The sequence below is a fragment of the Gavia stellata genome, chromosome 4 (assembly GCF_030936135.1).
Source record: "Gavia stellata isolate bGavSte3 chromosome 4, bGavSte3.hap2, whole genome shotgun sequence".
In the NCBI taxonomy this organism is placed as follows: domain Eukaryota; kingdom Metazoa; phylum Chordata; class Aves; order Gaviiformes; family Gaviidae; genus Gavia; species Gavia stellata.
Window position 1 is genome coordinate 52988178 of NC_082597.1, and position 19928 is coordinate 53008105.

At 40.7% G+C, this 19928-nt stretch overlaps 1 protein-coding gene and 1 non-coding gene across 3 annotated transcripts; both read left to right on the forward strand.

The window, feature by feature from the left end:
• Positions 1-4721: 4721 nt before the first annotated feature.
• SLC25A3 (solute carrier family 25 member 3) lies at positions 4722-14668 on the forward strand. Of its 2 annotated transcripts, none has more exons than XM_059817218.1 (8): positions 4722-4778; positions 4927-5080; positions 8731-8852; positions 11759-11938; positions 12056-12237; positions 12976-13148; positions 13735-13845; positions 14332-14668. In XM_059817218.1, exons 2-8 carry the CDS (start codon positions 4933-4935, stop codon positions 14490-14492), a joined length of 1077 nt encoding a protein of 358 aa, XP_059673201.1. In that variant the 5' UTR covers positions 4722-4778; positions 4927-4932; the 3' UTR covers positions 14493-14668. The 2 variants fall into 2 exon arrangements, with proteins under 2 accessions (XP_059673201.1, XP_059673203.1); XM_059817220.1 differs by lacking the exon at positions 8731-8852 and adding an exon at positions 9019-9140.
• On the forward strand, positions 12422-12661 carry LOC132317004 (small nucleolar RNA SNORA53). Its single transcript, XR_009483978.1, has one exon. It is a non-coding gene; the product is annotated as a small nucleolar RNA SNORA53 (small nucleolar RNA).
• Positions 14669-19928: the final 5260 nt, after the last annotated feature.

Consider the following 19928-nt stretch of genomic DNA (forward strand, 5'->3'; position numbering starts at 1 on the left):
ACATGGTAGATCTTGATTTGCCTGTCTGAATTAGAGCTTTTTAACACAGAGCTTGCACTTTACCCTTTAAATTGCATGCTAATCTTTTAACATGCACCCAGTCTCAGGAGTCTGGTATCAGGCTGCAAATCGCGAGAGGATATCACTTGCAGTGTTGAAATTCAATTTTCTGGCACCTGATCCATGGTGAGGCTGTGAGAGCTTACCTAGTGTCTGAGACAAGAAACTCTCAGAGGATCTTAAATTTAAATTCTGTGTGTTTTTTGAAACCTTGATTTGTATTTAAGTAGAGAACAGTGTGAAGGAACTTTTTCTTCTCCAAGTTTACTTACTAGCAGTATGCTCTGTACTGCCCTACAGAATGCTTTCAGCTCTTCTAGGCTTGATCTAAGTGTGTTTTGGTTTGTTTCTTGTGGCACAACTTGGGAAAATCTTCATGGTATTAAAATCCTCAGTTCCTGCTAATTACCTTCCCAGATGGTTCTGTGGACAAAATATTTTTTAAAAGAGTGTTAACTAGTTTGTGCAGAGTTAAATCAGAAAAGCTGAGTACAAAAAGGATGCCTTTAATAGGGCTCCAAAAGATTGTTCAGCAGAATAGAATGTATAATTGCAAATGAAGCTTGTAGTAAAAAAAAAAAAAATCTGTGTGGCATGTCTTGTGTGTGGTATATTTGGCTTGCTTTGATGTGGCTGAAGTTGCATATTGGGCTGAAAAGCTTTTAAAACAAACTTTAAAAACTTCATCTGGCTGATCAAAATAGATACAGGGGTGGGTTGTGATGTATGATTTTAAATCTTGTGTTTACAAACTTAGGCATTTCAGCATACCCTTTGTTGTCTGTTAATATAATTTTTACTGTATGTTTGGTAAATCTACCTATGTTTGTCTAAAACTTTCCTGAGACTTTTGCTTTTCTTTTTCCTTAGGGAGTATACCAGGCTGCTTTGCACCAGTGCAACAGCAAGCTATGACAGATGTATGCATACATGCATGTGTTCATGCAGCATAGGGTCTACAAGTTAATTCAACTTGTAAAATAGTCCTAAGGTGGCATATATGCTTGTAAGTAATATGTATATATTGGATTCTAAAAGAATAATTCCTCAGATTTTCTGTCCCACCTCACTTTGAAATTCTTTGTCAGCATTGGTAGTTTATGATTAAAAAGCGTATCTGCATTGCCTTCTTTATTTGTTCGTTAGGAAAAAAATGTGATGTTTTATGGAGGAAAAACATTTAATGTCTGGGGAGAATTTAGATTAGAAAATATTATCAGATGAGGATGCTTATGGCAGTGACTAATAAGAATAGGAGAGGTTTCACTACTTCCTTCAGAGGATGTGACTGCTGTTGTTCAACCTAGCTAGTTTGGATCCTGTTGAAGGAGATGCTGCAGTGTTAAGGCTTCCCTTGGGCTGTGAAACCTACTTACAGCTTGAATTGATCTGTTACTGATTCTCTAGAGTCATGGTCTAGTAGTTCTGGCATTGATGCAATGAGTACCTAAAATACATGCTTACAACAGGAGGAGATGCTACTTGTGCTAACATGATTATCAAAGGTGTGGATGGTTGTTTCACTATCTCATTGGATATTTTTGAAAACAGTAAGTCACCTGGAGAAAAAGTTTATAGGAGCTTTGATTTTTTTTTTTTTACAGGCTTTACCAAAATGTTACAACTGTGAAAAGTTACTGTAAGACTAGAAGAACTAGTCTACAATTTATTGATTGTATGCTGCTTGGGGCAGGGGGGAGGGAATGGAGAGTGGGTGTGGTGGGTGTTAATAATGGAAGGAGAGTTGTAATTAGGAAAAATTTGGAGTTGCCAAACAAACTGATGTTTTCCCAAATGCCCGAAATTTGAAAAGCTACTTATTAAAAAGATGGATTTAATTTACAATAGCTCTTTTTGCTGTGAATCTGACAGAGGTGGACACCAAAAGGTAATGTCTTTCAAGTCTTCATCGATTACTACCTTCAGCATGTGTCAGAAATCAGATTAATCTAGATGGTTCGAATTACAGGCTATTGCTATTTTATGCTTTAACATCTGGGAAAAGTTGAAGAGATTTTCTGTGTAAAATGATATGCATTCGACAGGAACATATATTATTCCTCTGTTTTCACAGGGATATGTTAGACTCTGCTGCTTAATAGTACTTGTTAATAGTGTAGCTGTTAGAAGTTAATTGTCAGCTAAAACCAGAGAAAGTGATTGTTACAGAGACCATAACTCTAAGTGTCAGTACTAGTTGTGCACACAAATTGCCATTAGATATATATAAATAAATATAGTCACGGGTTCATCCTTCATAATTGGAAGGAGCAGAGGTTTTCTCTATGTTAAAAATCAGTACAGTCTGCAAGAATTGCAATCATTTTTATATGTAATTTCAACATAAGAGCCCAAGTCCCAGTCACGTTTAGAGGTTATTAGCTAATTAAAAAGAAGTATCAGTGTTTAGCTTTTAGATAAAACATTGCTACCAACAATCGTTTAGATGCAAACGAGTAAAGCGGAACAAGTACTAGCAAAATGAACAATTCTGGCCTGTCTTCACTGCTGCCAGTGGCAGTGAAATGAATGGCACTTCAGGCTCTCAGCTGGTTGCTAAATGAAAGTATTTAAAGAATGCAAGTTTCAGCTGACCTTTTCCTACTCAGCAGCTGGAACCTAGTTTACTCAAGAGGGACTTAGCCAACCTAGACTTATGACAGTGCTATTAGGCATATGTCACTTTTGCCTGTGTATGACAGTCTGCCTGGATCAACTCCGTTGTGAAATACAGCAAGTAGAGCCAAGTGCTAAGGCTGGTGTAGCAGGTGATCTCCAGGGAAGTTCGATAGGAGCTGCTGAGCTGACCGAAGGGGTGTTTCTTCAGTGTGGCGGTGCAGGTGTGCTATCAGTTGTGTAATGGCTCTGTGCCCAGAAGTAATAGCTGGGATATTCAATGCGTGCCTCCTGCTTTGCTGCCTTCTGTGCTTACGTTGTTATGGAGCACTATAATGAAAGGGATATGATCAAGATGGTGAAAACTTGGAGTTGTTACCTCATCAGTAACTGGAGAGCTGAACTGTGCTGCACCAGTTTTGTACTATGTAAATCCACTAAAATGAGTGAAATCACACTGTATTAGAAAAGGCATAGTTCAAGATAGTGAAGGCCAAGCATGAGTGCTATGTTAAATAACATTCTACTTTTAACAAACCAGTAACTAGCAATTCTTCTGTAAGCAGCTGCAGCTGTTGTAGCATACGTCATGATGCCTTGCAAGCTTGTCCTCCAAAGGTGAAATGTGGCTGTAGAGGCTGCAGCCAGCAAGTTTGGTGGCCTACCTCCTGACCATGCTTGGTCTTATACCACACTGCAGTGGGAGCCTGGTGAGACAGGTGAAACTTTTGTTAAGAGAGCTGTGTCTTGGAGTTTTCCCAGACTGTGATTAGGAAGTATTACTAGATGCTAGTAAACAGAACTGCTGCAGAGCATGAATCAAGATGTTGTGGTTTAACCCCAGCCAGCAACTAAGCACCACACAGCTACTTGCTCGCTCGCTCCCCCCCGGGGGCGTGGGGGAGAGAACTGGAATGGTCAAAGTGAGAAAACTCATGAGTTGAGATAAAGACAGTTTAATAGGTAAAGCAAAAGCTGCGCACACGAGCAAAGTGAAACAAGGAATTAATTCACTGCTTCCCATCGCCAGGAAAGCAGGGCTCCATCACGCGTAACGGTTACTGCGGAAGACAAACGTCGTCACTCTGGACGTCCCTCACTTCCTTCTTCTTCTCTCAGATTTATATGCTGACCATGACATCATATGGTATGGAATATCCCTTTGGTCAGTTGGGGTCAGCTGTCCCGGCTGTGTCCCCTCCCAACTTCTTCTGCACCCCCAGCCTACTCGCTGGCTGGGTGGTGTGAGAAGCAGAAAAGGCCTTGACTCTGTGCAAGCCCTGCTCAGCAGTAACTAAAACATCCCTGGATTATCAACACTGTTTTCAGCAGAAATCCAGACCATAGCCCCATACTAGCTACTGTGAAGAAAATTAACCAGCATCTGAGGCAAGCCTGCTGCTCTGAGAAGCAGGGTGCAGCCACAGGGGTAAGGTGTGTTTAGTGCCTGTAGAGCAGGAGTTTGGGAGTGTCACTGGCTTGACAGTGCCCTAGGCTGTAACAGCTGCCAGATGGCTGCGGGAAGCACGTGCACTAATTGGCAAGCACCCAGAGACGCGCAGTAAGAAGGAAGGATCAGAAGTCTAGGCACTGGGTTTAACGCAGGGAGGGTGCAGTGATACACCCCTAACTACCCAGGAAGAAGCGTCTCCCTACCGGCGGGCCTTCAGGCAGAAGTCACCGCGTTGCTCAGGCCTGTCGCAGCTGCGGCGCCAGCCTGACCTCTGCGAGGGCAAGGGCAGCCGGCGACCTGACCCTGAGCCGCCGGGCAGCCGTGGGACGCTGACGGCGCACGGTCCTCAGGGGCTCTGCTCGCCGCCCGGGGCCCGGCCCGGCGGCCCTGGGGACTGGCGGTGACCGCCCGCGCCCAGGGGCGAGGGGCGCGGTACGCAGGCGCGGGGGGAAGGGTATTGGCCTTGGCTGCGCGTGCGCGGTAGTGCCGGCACGCAGAGCGCCTCCGCCAATCGCCCTGCAGTTTCTTGGGCCGTGGCTCCGCCCCTTGCGTCGGCGAAGGACAAAGTGACTGTGCCGGGCCCGCGGTCAGCCTCTGCGCCGAGCTGCCGCCCGAGCAGCGGGTCCGCGCGTTGCCGCCATCTTAGGAGGTGAGTCGGGGCGGCGCCGGGGCGCCTGCCCGGCGGCACCCGCTGCTTGCCCCGGGAAGACGGGCCGCCTCGCGGGTGGGGGCAATCCTGTCGGGCCCGTGGTGGGCCTCCCCGTCCCATGCCGCTCTGCTCTTCTCGCCCGCTTCAGGTCGCCATGTTCTCGTCCATCGCGCCGCTCGCCCGGCTCAACCCCTTCTACGCGCCGCACTTCCAGCTGGTCCAGGACGGGGTGAGGAAGCGCGTGGAGGCAGCGGAGGCGCCCACCACGCGGCGGAGCTTGGCGGCCGCATCCGCCGCTGAAGGTGAGCGGGTGAGGGAGGGGTCGCGGCGGAGGTGAGGCTTGTGAGCGACGGAGGCGCCGGTGGCCGCGCAGCCTCCGCTTCCGCGTATCTGTGGCCGTCGGGGTGGCGGAGGGAGGGTTAGCGCTTGGCCGGGCACAGCCAGGCTGGGGAGCAGCCGGTGCTGGGCCTACCCACCCGCTTGGAGGACGAAGAAGGGCACGGGCGGGGGAGGCGCTGGCAGCCTCTTCCGCTCCCCCTGCCTGCGGTGTGTGCTCGGTGGCAGCAAGGATCCGGTGTTACTGGGAAAGGACACAGGAAGGTTTTAATTCAGGGTAATTACAGAGACCCCCGATGGAGTCTGTCTTGGGGATAAGAGAGTGCTTTTTCTTGGCTTTGCTGGGCCTACAGCCTCAGTTCCCGGGGCTGCAGGCCCGTACTTATTTCTTCCGTGTTGAAGAGCAGTATATGAATCTGGATGTATTTGAAAGACCATATTTCCCATCCTTTTGTCTTTTCCTTTTTTTGTTTTCTTTCTCCTGTTCGTTTACAGCTGGACATCTGAACATCCAGACACATTAGAGATGCCTGCAGCTGTTCTGGTTTTTTTCTTTTTTTTTTTTTTCTTTTTTTTCTTTTCTCCTTTGTAGTTGTGGGGCATACACCAGACAGCTCTGCTAAGACGCAGTGATGCATTTTAGATTTAAGTGCCAATGCTTTCTGTATGTTTCCTGATCACTGTCATGACTTCCAAAGGTCAGACCTTGATGATACTTGTAATAGTGGAGGTAGATGTTAAAATTCTAATTCTTTTAAGGAGTTAATAACTTCAAAGCACCTTTCTGCCTTTATTAAAAAAAAAAGTGCTTACAGCAAGATCTTCTGAAATATTATGATTTTTGAAATATGTTAGCGCTCTTGCATGAACATTCATGTAATATATGAAAGAGTGACAGAACTGGGTGTTGGGTTTTAGTAAGTTTTCAAGAACGTACTTATGGCTTTCAGTGTAGTAATCTTGTTGCTAGCTAACTAAAGCCCTAAATTGCTCTTCGGTATGCTAAATATATTCAGTAGGTGCACTTGTTTCTTAAAAGCATTAAGTTAAATTTTCATCCTGTTTGTAGGCAGATGCAGTCAAAGGTGACCAGAGTTACTTAGTCTTTGTAGTCTTTTCTGCTGTGTTTATTATTTCACATACCGGCTGGTTCTCTGGCCTTTGTGTTGGGAGAGTAACATGTTGCAGAAGATATCTGAGCTTATGCAAGGTCACACAAAGTCAGTACAAACCACAAGACCTTTTGAGTTCAGCTTAGGGCATCAACCATAACACAGCTCAGAGACAAAGTGTTTTATGATCAGCTCGTGCAATTTGTCCTTGGAAGTGGAGAAACGAAATAGTTATGTTGTAGCTGTTTTAACAGAGTAGACGTGGTTTTGTGCTGTATATTTATAATTGAGTAGCTTCAGGGTGTTTGTCTTAAGTCAGTGCCTAGGTATGTTAGAAAAACTTTATTGTCCTCGGTACTACATGTTTAGCTGGTTCTCTTTTCAGGTAACAGTTTTTAGGAAATTGACTCTACTTCTGAAATAGAAAGTGTAGGATCTACTATGGCTTTTTTTCCTAATACTGCTATATGACTACGAACTTAAGTACCCGTAAAGAACTCAAGCCTAATTGATACTGGCTTGCTTTTCTCAATTACTGTTTTTGAACACCTAGCTGACAGGTCAGTCTGAATACCATTGTAATAAAGCAGATTCATAAAGCTCTACTTTTCTGTGGCTTCTACAAATGTCCGTCTGTCAGTTGAGGAGTATGACTTCTAACAGTAAACTGTTGTGAAAAAGGGAGTGTGAACAAACATTTATGGTATCTGGGCAGCATGGTAACTACTGCAGTACTGTTGTGCTGCAGGCCAAAGATGCAGCTAGACAGACCTGCCCCATAATACAGAACCAGAGTTTGTTCTCTGATTACAACTGCATAGAAAACCTTGTTCGTGTGTGTTTAACCAGTCATTCTGGCAAGTTGTAAACAGAATATTACTGGTGTCTGCAAATCTGCTAGCATAACCAAGCTATTTTAGAGGTACATATAACTCCTGGACCAGCATATTTACAGTCTTGAGCAGTATCTTAATTAAAAAATTTCTCATAAGTTATGCATTATTCTTACTGTTAACTGATTCCTTGCTTTAAGTTTAGGCTTAATGTGGTGTCTATCATTTGGTATTTGTTATTTTAGAATAAAGGAAAAAAGACATTTTTATTGTCTTAGTGATTCATTTTGAAGAGTAAGGTGAGAAATGTGAATGTAAAATGCGATGTAAAATCTGGAACATTTCAGGGAAGAACTTCCCTTATAATAGCGAAGTTAGGAGCTGGATGAGCCTGCTAGAGTTAACTGGGGCTTTGTAGATGCTGTTGAATGTAATTGTAAAGATTTGTTGATGTTCATAAAGGAATTCATTTCAGAAGCAAAAAGACAGGGTGAAGAAGCTCTGAATAAGATAGGTTTTTGATGTCTTTTGGTTTTCATTAGTGTTTCTCTGGAGATGGTTCTTATTAAGTTGGTGTAACGCTTTAGTGTCTATTACATTATATTGGAGTAACACCATTAGATCTAACAGCAGAAGAACCTGGATTATCCCTTTCTACTCTGGGGAATTTTTTCTACATGGTGTATTACTTTCTATATGCTTATTCATTATATTAGTTTTGTTTATATATTTAAATTGTGAAGCATAGTAGCAGAACTGTGCTGCTACCTTATGCTTATTTTGTACTGTTAATTGTAAACTTAAGTGTTTTCTGTTTGCATGTAATCATACCCTCTGTAGCTTCTTCAAAAATGGAAAAGGGAAGCTGATTCTTATTTTTCAGCTCCGGTAACTTGGCTCTGTTGGAATTGGTGAAAATTAGTAACTCGCTCTTTTAAGACTGGATGGTTTTATACACAGTACTGTATGGAACAGTGCAAATGAAATATCCCTTGATTAAATGTGATCTGAAAGATTCTTCTTGTTTATGAGCATTGAATGTGATGATTAATTTAATAAAATTCTGCAATTTCATTAAATAAGCTGTATAAATCTGAGGTTCTGTATTTGAAAGAAGAAAAAAAAAATCTGTAAAAAGAATCTAAAAAATTCCTGAAAATATGTCTTGTATAAAGAAGAACCCAGTGCTGATCTTGTAGATCTGTATGGTCTCTACTTAAGCACAGAAGTTGCACTATCACAGAATATTTAACAAAAGAAGCTTTGTCTCCAGAATACTGGAGAAACGCTCTTCTTGCTTAATTAATTCCTTGATATTAGAAAATCCTGGATGTTGCAACTTTGAGTCATAATTTCTACTAGCAGCTTCTGGGATTTATTTCTATGTTTTAAGTGTGCTGTGAGCTAAAATGTGACTGTTTCTTCCTTTGCTTTTTTTAAAGGAACAACCTCAATTTGGAAGGCCTAGAAACAAATCTTGTCAGTTCAAAAGGTGTTAATTTAAAGCAAAGGAATTATTTTTGAGTATAACACTACAGCTGAATAATATAGCATGGGAGATTATTTCAGTTTAATACTTTTAAGAAGGCAGCACTCAATTTTGTTTCTTTTCTGATTTTTGTTACCATTTATGATTGATCATATATATGTAATTTTTTTTTTATTAACTAGAATACAGCTGTGCATATGGCTCAGGCAGATTCTTTATGCTTTGTGGCCTTGGTGGGATTATTAGCTGTGGAACAACACATACAGCACTGGTTCCTCTAGACCTGGTTAAATGCAGAATACAGGTTTGTTCTGCACGTTGGTATGTGATGACATTGACAAAAGCATGTTTAGTGTGGTATAATTAATCTACTAATGAATTGGAGGCATAAACTATCCCCTGGACATCATTGTCCAACAGTGCATGGAGTTTATGTAAAAGCATGGTGTGTCTTTATTTTTTTGCTGCAGAATACAGTTGTGAATATGGCTCGCTCAAGTTTTATGCTCTCTGTGGCGTTGGTGGGGTCCTAAGTTGTGGCCTGACACACACAGCTGTTGTACCACTGGATTTAGTGAAATGTCGTATGCAGGTTTGTATTAACTTAAGCATTTCTTAAACTTTTTCTGTATGTAGCCAGCATATTAGGAGTTTACAGTAGGGACACAGTCTTTTCTGGATGACAGGAAGTGAGTAAACTTGAATGATACTTTAGCAAGTCTACTGCTGTGAGCTTAACAAAATACCACTTTCAAGAGAAGCAGAGGCATTTAGGATAGTCTGGATGAATTATTTTTTACTACATTTAAGGCACGTTTAACTGACTATTTTCTAAAAGGCACCCACCACAATGTTACTCTTTGCTGTCTAGTAGACTGTCTAGCACTATTTGTGTGCTTTTGGAGGAAGGAAATAGTATCTTTGGTGTTCTGAAGATCTACTGGTTTTAGCCTGTAGTGACATGCATGTCTAATTTGATCTGTTAACATTGTGGATATCAATGCATGGCTTGTGGATTGGATAGTTTCTAATAATGCCACTTTGAACAGAATGGGTAAAACTTGATATGGTATTGGTAAGGCTATCAGTGCTTGTGGCTAGTTTCCTTAAAGTGGTTCTTTATTGAACTGAAAGGAGTGTCGTCACATAGCAATTTGTGATACCAGCTTCCACATTAAAATCATCTAGCAAACAGCCATGGATAAAAATGTACTAATGGATTCAGGCAAATCTGTGCCTCAAGAATGAAGCAAATTAAAGCACACTTCTAAATTTCTGGAAATAAAGTAGTTAACGACTTCTCTGTTGCCTGGGCTGATGCTGATTTTAAAAGTGGCAATTTTGTAATAATAGAACTCCTGAAATTAGGAGGGAACTACTAATTAGTCAGACCTACTAGTCACACTAGGAGTACTGCATGCAATATTCTTTAAAATTATGTTCTTTTGGAAGGCCTTTATTTAGCATTCTTTACACGAGAGGCTTTTTTGCATACTTGAGAACACCTGAAATTCTGGTCTCAAACTAGGAATTCTGTAACACATCAGACAAACACAGGGTGCATCAAATGAGGGCAACATGCTACTTTCTACAAAATTTGCACTGAGACCAGGCTAACTGTGTAGGAATTCCCTATTTCTACTAGTAGGAAATAGCTGTAGCTGAGTATGTGTTTTATTTCTGAAAATGTAGCATAAGTGCATTTTTCTATTGTTACGGACTTCAAAATCCAAGATCGCTAGCTTGACTACCCATGCCTAAGGATGAGTTTCCTGGGAAGGAGATTGATGGTGGGTAAAGAGGATGTAGCATCTCAAACACTTCTTAATCTGACTGCAAATTGGATTAAGGGGCGGAAGGCCCGAGAGCTGTACAATGTTGCATATACAACTGGGAGCAAGGCCTTGTACTTCCCAAGCTTCAACTGCTTGGTAGGTATGTTTGGCTTGGGCTGCCTGTCCTGGGATTCCTACATGATGAGGGTGGTGATACTTCCCCTTCCTTCTCCAGCACTTAGAGGAAGGTGCAAGAAGAAGGTTCCATGTGGATTCCAGGTGTGACCTTGTAAAACCTGTCAGCATTTATCTCTTTACAGATCCAGTACAGAGCATGTTACTAATCCTTCCTAGGTTCTGCAGGAAGAAACCTGTTGCCTGCCCTCTCATGTCTTTTGAAGAAGAGGTCACCTTTTGCATAGATTATAATTAAGCATGGTTCTGACATGAACATGGTCTCGTTTCACAGTGCCCAATTAAATGTCCGGTTTTCTGAAATTCCGAATCTTTTAAAATTGATGTGTTTAGGTGAACTAGTCCTCAAATAGGTTGTTGCCAGGCTGCAAGGCAAAGTATTAGTCACTGCAGGTTGGCATGCATGTCCCATAGCTCTTTCTGAAAGCTTTCGTTGACTTCTAATTTGATATCTTTCTTTTTATCCCTCTGAGGACATGTTGGATGATGTTAAATATGAAAAGTAACAGTGTGATATGACTTAAAATTTGTCAGAATGGTTTTCTTTCCCATGAAACAAAATTATTCAAGTTGGTCTTTTTTTAATTTCTTGTAAGTTATTAATCTCACTCATTTTTATGTGCAGAAAATATTTTGTATGTAGCCTTTACTGTGAAGTCAAAGTACAAGTGTAGAATTTCTTGAGTACTCTTTGATCTGCTTTGCTCCATCTGTCTTTGACTGAGTGGAGGGATCAAACTAACAGTGGACAAGTAACCTTTCCTGATTAAGAATCAGGTGAATTGTCAGGATTGGTTTGTGGTGACACTTGAGTGTACATAGTTGTGATGTGTAGAGTGGATGAGACTACTGACAGAAGCTGTCAAATTTTTAAAGAATCTGATCTAAACATAATTGTACCAGTATACTACTGACAGTGTTAGAATAGTGATTTCAGTAAATCTTTTTGATGCAGAAAGTCGTATTGTGGATTTGGAGAATAAATGTAAAGCGGAATTCAGACAGTTTGGTGGTTCCTGAGTATTGAGGAACATACTGGCTGTTAAAATAAGTTAGGGTTTGAGATTAGCAAGTAACCATTACAGTTTCATTAGTGTAACCTCGTGGTGAGTATATCGTCTGTCCTGGGAACCTTAGGAAGTCAGCTGTATGAGGAATTTAAGAATTTTCTATTTTGGGTGGGGGTGTGAGAAGGGCAATAGTAAGCTATATCAAGCAACTAACTGCCTATTCTGTTTAGGTTGATCCACAAAAGTACAAGAGCATCTTCAATGGATTTTCGGTGACAGTCAAAGAAGATGGTGTTCGTGGCTTGGCTAAGGGATGGGCTCCAACCTTTATTGGCTATTCCATGCAGGGGCTTTGTAAATTTGGTTTCTATGAAGTTTTCAAAATCCTATATGGCAACATGCTGGGAGAGGTAAGCTTTAAGTGGTTTAGATGAGGCTATATATCTGCAACATAATAGTATTAGTAATGCAGAGTAATCACAAAAGCACAATTCATTAATAAAAATGTGTGTTTAAATTCACTTCAGGAAAATGCATATTTGTGGCGTACTTCGCTATATTTAGCCGCATCTGCCAGTGCGGAGTTTTTTGCTGACATTGCTCTGGCTCCAATGGAAGCTGCTAAAGTTCGTATTCAGACACAGCCTGGATATGCTAACACTCTGCGGCAGGCTGTACCTAAAATGTTTGGAGAAGAAGGCATCTGGGCGTAAGTATCTCTTGATTTTAATTTTTATTTTTATTCAGGTTCTTAATGTCAAGTATTTTTTCCTAATGAAAGATTATTGCTAAAACTAATCGTGGCTTTAGCTTATAATACTTTTTGGTCTTTGTATTTCAAGGTAACAACTTAACATACTTCAGGGAATTTGTGCTGAACTGGCTGTTAATTCCACATGCTCCTTAGATCCATCTTTGTGAGTATCTTTGTGCTGAGTTCTGCTGGATAACTTCAGTTTCTAGCAGTTCCAGTCAGAGATACTCAGCAACTTTTTGGTTGTACAGTCAAAGATGCTTGAGTCATTGGCATGTAAGAGAACTATAACTGCATGTTAGCTTTCTGTTCTGATAGAAGTGGCTGTAAATATACAAGTCATTTATCACTATCGGGACTTTGCTGGTATGCAGACATGAGCCTTACTGCACTTGTAGTATCAGTACTGCATTACTGCAGTGCATTGTCATCTGAAAAGTGGCTGCAAAAACAGCTGTGCAGCTTAGGGATCAGGTAAATTCTGATTTGTGATGCAGTTTTAAGTTAGTACTCGGGAACTAATAAAACTTACATTTCTGGTCTGTAGGTATTGAGACACTTAAGCCTAACAGTGTCAGTATTTAGAAGTTGTATTCCCAATAGCAACAATAAGCTAACTATTTTTTTTCAAGTTAGAAGTGTGCTTTAAATACTGGAGAAAATGAAACTGAGTTTGTCTCTTCTCTGGTTAAGTTTCTATAAAGGTGTTGCTCCACTATGGATGAGACAGATTCCATACACAATGATGAAATTTGCCTGCTTTGAACGTACTGTTGAAGCTCTCTACAAGTATGTCGTTCCCAAGCCACGAAGTGAATGTACAAAAGGAGAACAGCTGGTAGTCACATTTATTGCAGGCTATATTGGTAAGGAATCTTTAAGTCCTACACTTCATTAATGAACTACCGCAACTCTAGAAGCCTGTCCCTTTTCAGAATAACAAATAGATGTAACTAGAATGGGAGGATTTACTTGTAACTTTAAAATGTGCAGGGGAAAAAGCTATATTCAATCCGTAAGTGGAAAACAGGTCTGTAGTAGGACAATACTCTTAATTGTTCCTGTGTATTACGTTAATGTCCAAGTCTAGAAACTGCAGCTGATTTATGTGAAAAAACTTGCATCTTTGCTAGGCTGGGGAAGGTTGAAGGAAGGAGAGAGACATCTGGATGGAAGGGGGATTTTCAATATCCAAAGATTCAGAAGGAGTTTTGTTATAGCAGAAGTAGTACTGCAAGAGCAGAAGTAGTACTGCAAGAGCAGAACCGAGGTGTTTTCTAGTATTTCTGTCACATTGTATGTATGTACCTGCTGTCCATTTAGGATACCAGGAGGCTTGACATAACTTCTGTGCGATTTATTAGAAGGTGTGGTTTCAGTTGTTTGTACTTAGTGTACACAGTAATGGTACATCTAAAACACCACAGAACTAATGTCAAATTATTCTTTCAGCTGGTGTGTTCTGTGCAATTGTTTCCCATCCTGCTGACTCAGTGGTGTCTGTGTTGAACAAAGAAAAGGGCAGTTCTGCATCACAGGTTCTTATGAGGCTTGGATTCAAAGGTACATCCTTACTCTCATGTATTTTGGATCAAATATTTGTGGTGTGGTGTGGTGTGCTTTGGGGAGGATTTATTTTTTTCCTGGCTTGTTGTTCAGTCTGGAGAAGAGGAGGCTGAGGGGGGGAGACCTCCTTGCTCTCTACAATTACCTGAAAGGGGGTTGCAGAGGGGTGGGTGTTGGTCTCTTCCCCCAAGTGACTAGAGACAGGACAAGAGGAAATGGCCTCAAGTTGTGCCAGGGGAGGTTTAGGCTGGATATTAGGAAAAATTTCTTTACTGAGAGAGCGGTGAAGCACTGGAACAGGCTGCCCAGGGAGGTGGTGGAGTCACCATCGCTGGAGGTGTTCAAGGAACGTGTGGACGTGGCATTGCGGGACATGGTTTAGTGGGCATGGTGGTGTTGGGTTGATGGTTGGACTTGATGATCTTACAGGTCTTTTCCAACCTTAATGATTCTGTGATTCATGCTGTATGTTTTGCTCTGCAGGTGTATGGAAAGGTCTGTTTGCTCGTATCATTATGATTGGTACCCTGACTGCACTACAGTGGTTCATCTATGATTCTGTGAAGGTTTATTTCAGACTTCCTCGTCCACCTCCACCTGAAATGCCAGAATCTCTGAAGAAGAAGCTTGGTCTAACTGAATAGACAACTCATGGACTGACTATGCTGGCTGTCCCAGTGATGAGTTTCATGAAACTTTTATATATTTGACTATGTAGAAAACAAACTCTATATGATGTCATTATTGGCTGCGCCCTCATCCCACATGAGGGTTTAAATTCTACTGTTGTTATTGCCTGAAATAAATGAGAAACAGAGTGCTTAGTGTCTGTTTACTACTGCATATGTAAGCTTCATTTCATAGCAGCAAATACCTCAAATACTCCCCCCCCCCCCCCAATAATTAAAAAATTAACCTATTCTCCACTTTAGGAACTAGAGAATTATGAAACAATTGTCATAAAAACAGGCTTTCACCATTGCCAGAGAAGTGCCAAGAAACTATGCTTGCAGAACTGCAGAAACTAACTGCAGTTCTGTGCACTTTGACTCCACTGTTTTATTTGCCTAAAATAAGCTGTTACTGCAGAATAGCTGAACTTCTGAATGGCTGAGATGAGACTGCAGTCTCGTGGGGCATCGTGGTCATAATGTTGGTGTTCTCCATAGAGATAAAAGCCTTATACTTAACAGAGCCATTTCTGCTTTGGTGTGGTCATCCCAACACAACCAACTTAGGCTTACTTGACTAATTTCTGCTTCTGTTGGCTTTGAACCATACCAGAGAACTCAGTCCTTTTGGTTGTACTGTGGAATTAAACAGTATCTGCTACCTTAACAAAAGAAAAGCTGATGTTAACGATGAAGATTCTCAAAAATACCTGACCACTAAAAGCTTTAGCTTTACAGTAAAATAAAAATGGCTTGCCTCTTGTTGTAGAGTTTGCCAAACTTGCCAGTTTTTCCCTACACTTGGTACTCCTGTAGTATGATTTTTGTTCTGTTTTTCTTTTTTTTTTCCCCCCCGTGAATTAGGTTAACTGTGATGCTGAGTTTTGGTTGAACCATGCACTTCTGCAGTGAAAGAAGCTATATTAATTTTTTTTTTTTTTTGGACCTTACTTGATGTGAAGGAATCTAGGCTCCTAGCCGTGCATGAAGGGCCACTCATGCAATGTTTTGTTAAAGCAGTGACTTTGTTTTTTCCAGTCTTATACAGAAAGATGAGCATGCTGCCTTCTTTGTTTTGCCTGTTCAAGAACCCACAGTTGATTATCGCATCAAGAAAAATCCAGAAAATGCCTAATAGTGTATGAAGGGTTCACCATATCCAGTACTACTTTGATCACTTAGTAGAGCTGGAGCTTAAGTGTCTTTTGTGCAAAACTATGGATATGCTGCCTTTCAGCCTGTGAGCTGATGATATTGAACTCTGCTTGGCATTCACATATGTTGTACTGCTCCTTCCTCTTCATTTGTGTCCTTCAGAGTCAAAAGAAAAATTACAGCAGGTGCCATTAGAGTAGCATAAATACCCTGGCCACTGCATCTTACTGGAGTCTGATGTTCCTGCTACCATTTTATGTAGTGTTGATCTTCTCACCCCCTGGGAAAACCCTCCAAATTCTAAGATTTTTGGATGTTTATGCTAAATGAGCAAGCTGAGCCTTGTTTTGAATTGCTACCTTTCAAAATGTGGAGTAAAATCTAAAACTGCTCTATTTCCCTGTCACCGTGACGGTAACCATCTTGGAGTGGTCGGCATCTTAACTGCATTATACAGCAAAGTTAAATTCCATAAGTCTAAATAAAATACTTGTACAAGTACTTTGATGTTGAATTAAATATATTTCATTACATAAGTATGTACATCTTGTTGCCCCATCGTGAGTGGGAAGCTTTCAAATTATGTAATGAATCATTAAAATGCTCCTAAGAGCTTTCTGGGAGAAGAGTGACTTGACTTGATCTTGTATCAAGGCCATTGATGTTAAATCAGCTTTTGAAGTTAACTTTTGTATGTGGTTCAACTTGTTAGAAAAAGCAGTATCACTTGTGTACTGAATATTGTAATTTCTTTAAAGGTGTGTTTTACCTATACTTTTCTTGGTTTGCTGGAAAACATCTCAAGTTCCTTCTAATCCTGGGAAAGTAAAGCACTTTTATCAAATTTTAAGGCTGGCAGAAGAGTGAGACAAACTTGGCTCATGCAGTGAGGTACTCTGATTTCAGCTAATCCAATGATAAGCTAAATTTCTCAAGACTGTTTCTTGTCATTCTATGTGGAGTAAAGTCTTGCAATTTTTTTCTAGAATTAGGTCACCTTTGTGCAGCCGTTTTAAATATGTGCAGTAATAAGAGAATCTTAAATCCATTTTCTCTTTGCTTAAGGGTAGACCTGAAACTATCTTCTTAAAGATGCTCAGATAGTTTTATTAAGGTAAATCTGAGATAAGACTACAAGGGGCAGCTAGCTGTTCCCCTTTTCTTCTGTAACTGAGGGAAAATACACTTCGTGCTACTTCCAGTGTTGTGTTTCAGTGGAAAACCTGAGAGGGGGAGAGAATTGCCTTGCAGCTGCTGACTTCATTGACATTCAGCCCTAGGCTTGTTTGGGTGCTTGAGATGAAGAGGTTTAATGTAGAAAATGCTATTGCTTAAACGGTCACCCACTGAAATTTTAAATAAGCTTCAGTGGGAAAACTGTAGTGTTAAAATGTATTTAGAAGGACAACTTTGTAATTGATAACTGCTTTACAGCATAATGTGCATTACATTTTCTGAAAGTCGAGAAGATAGGGCAGGGGAGCAGTGGTGCTTTTGATGGACTTGCACTTTCTTTGCAAGGCAAGTCCTGTATCGAAAAGGAGCACTCCATTTTGAATTTAGATAACTCCAGACCAGTTACTAAACCCCAAATTGCTGTGTAAAACATGGATTATGTATGTGCTGCTTGTGTATATTGTTTTATGAAGGAGAAAACATCCTTTCTTGCTATTACTGGAGCTGAGATCAGCTTTCTGGTTTAAAGCGTGCTGTCTATATAAATTTGGAATAACAACTCCATTCACACCTTGTGTTTCTATCGGATTGTACTACAGATCAAATGTGCTGATACTTGCCGATACTTGCTGAAATGCTTGTTACGTATCATTTTAAAATGGGCTGTAATAATACAAATAGTTGTAATTAATTTACATTTCTATATAGAAATTATGTAGTTCACAGTGAAAATAATAAACATCCTGGTTTTTTTATAGCAAAGATGAGTACCTTGGATAGCTGAGCTTAGTAGCTACATGGCCTTGTTACAGGATACAATTTTTGTAACTCAAGTGATGTGAGAGAAGGATGTTGCTAGCAGAAACTTCTTGGCTGAGCTGATGTTCTGGTGTCTAAAAGTAGATTTGAGCATGTTGGGATTACTTTGCTCCTGTCATTTTTCAGCACTGATCACTTAATGCTGTTGCTGTTTTGTGTGTGTTTGTTTGTTTTTTCCTCCTTGTGAGTTGCTGGGTAGAACATAATTGGCCGGTTCTGTACCTGCATACTAAGTTAAAAGCAAAGATGTCCCGAGCATCACTACAGGTTGGGCTGCACAGGATATTTTTTAAGTAGCATAACTGTAATTTTTATTATTACCTGAATCACTTAATAAAATTGTAGAGAGTACCACTGAATGCCCCTAGAAATGGACTAAGTAAGGGCTTGTAGTTTTACTGAGCTGACACTGTCCCCACCACTGACAGTATTAAACCAAGGAGGTGAGGTTAGTAGTCTGCTTTAAATTTATGAAAAATACCTCACTCTCTGCCTTATCTTTTCCACTGTAGAAAGAGCTTTGCCTCTGTCCTTAGACTACTGTAATTGCAAATCAACTCTAAATCTTTAATTTAATCTTTTGGTATAGTGGAGGTGTGTGCTTGAAGGGCAAACAAAGGTTTGTAATACCTGTGCAGGTTATGGGAGAATTACTGATCACTCGTTTTACTTCTGAGGACAATAGAGTGGATGTGTAAATTAGATGCAGATTTTTTTTTTTTTTTTCCCCAAGTAAACTTTACCTCTGTGACTTGAACTTCTCTCTTGCTTGTAGCAACAAAGTTTCTGAAAGGATCATAATGCTTTAGACCTGCACTTCCTGGCAAGGAAGGGTGGGTGGTCTGCATACATCTGTAGATAAATTAATGGTTCTGTAACTTTTTGCACACTTAACTTCCCATGGAGATCATGAACAGTACTGAATACTCAGCTTTTCACTGGTAGAGGTGTTCTAAGATTTGGAGGTTATTCATTTGTGTTTTGAAAGTGAAATCAACAGTTGTTTATCCTGGCTTATTTTCTGGTTACTGTTCCAAAGAGAGAGTGTGCTCTTTTCATCCAGAAAGACCTCTTTGCTGTGTCAAGACTTCTGTGATTAACTGTGTAGCTGGAGTGTATTTTCCACTTCTCTTGTGTAGATAGTGCTCTACTGGTTCTCCAGTTCTGCCTCTCCAGATTTTCACTGGCTACTGACCACAAATGATTCATTCATAAAGTTGAAAACAAAATAAAGAAAATTACTATAGCCTGCGATGCAATTAATTTGCTGGTAACTGTTAACTGCGTCACGTTGGGCCATAGGAAAAGGCGCATAGGATGGATTTCTCACACAGCTGTACCCATGTTCTTTTGCTAGCCATGTCCATTGTGCCAAGTGCTCTTGACAGGACTAGCATGAACTTGCACACAAAAAACCCCCCAGGATTGGTGGATTCAGTGAAATCCAGGCTTTAATATACAAATGAGATATGTTTATTATGTAAACCCCAAACTCTTACAGTGTATGTATGTTTTGTGTGTGTATATATGTATTTTCATGTATGATAGCATGGCTGATCATTCTGGATGTTCTTTAGTTTTTCTGTTTCCTTCAAATGCCATTTGGTTATTTTCAGGGGCTGGCTTAAGAATTGTGTGAAAGAGCAAAGGGACACTGATTGGTAAATAGTATCTGTGGATGCTTTCTAGGAAAACTTATCCTTGTGGTCTGCCAGGGGGACTGGAAGGAGGTAAAAGAAAATTGGAGGTAGGAATGGACACATGCTAAAAAGAGGAAAACTCGATGAAACAAAGCATTTAATGTTGACTGAGGGCAATGAAGCAAGCAAGGTACGGAAGACCAGCAACATGAAGCAGGCCAAAAGATATGGAATACTGAATGAGGATGAGAATAGTGAGGAAGAGGAATGGTTATATCTTCCATACAATCAGGAGTCTACTAGCTGCAAGATGTTCAGGTATGACCAACTAAACAACTGAGAAGTTATAAAGGCCTTACTGTATGCTTACACTTCTTGATATAATTTAATTTATAGGGATTTTCTTAATTGCTCTATCTCTCCTAATTGGTTTTGATAGTCATTTTTACTCCTATTTATCGCACTTTTCCCTTCTTCCTCTGATAAACCCATTCCCATTATCTTGTTACTTCAGTCTACTGCCTACTGCATTTTCAAATGTCCCGGATCTCTTCAGCTCCTGCTCTTCACCACAGAAATACTGCCAGTGGCTCCTATCAGTCTAACCTTTTGGGACCTA

What these genes read in the sequence shown, in the direction of transcription:
- SLC25A3 (XM_059817218.1), top strand. Translation starts at nt 4,933, where the DNA reads ATGTTCTCGTCCATCGCGCCGCTCGCCCGGCTCAACCCCTTCTACGCG. An exon ending in GGCCGCATCCGCCGCTGAAG is followed by an intron (nt 5,081 to 8,730) that starts GTGAGCGGGTGA and finishes TTTATTAACTAG; the next exon opens with AATACAGCTGTGCATATGGC. An exon ending in ATTTATTGCAGGCTATATTG is followed by an intron (nt 13,149 to 13,734) that starts GTAAGGAATCTT and finishes TTATTCTTTCAG; the next exon opens with CTGGTGTGTTCTGTGCAATT.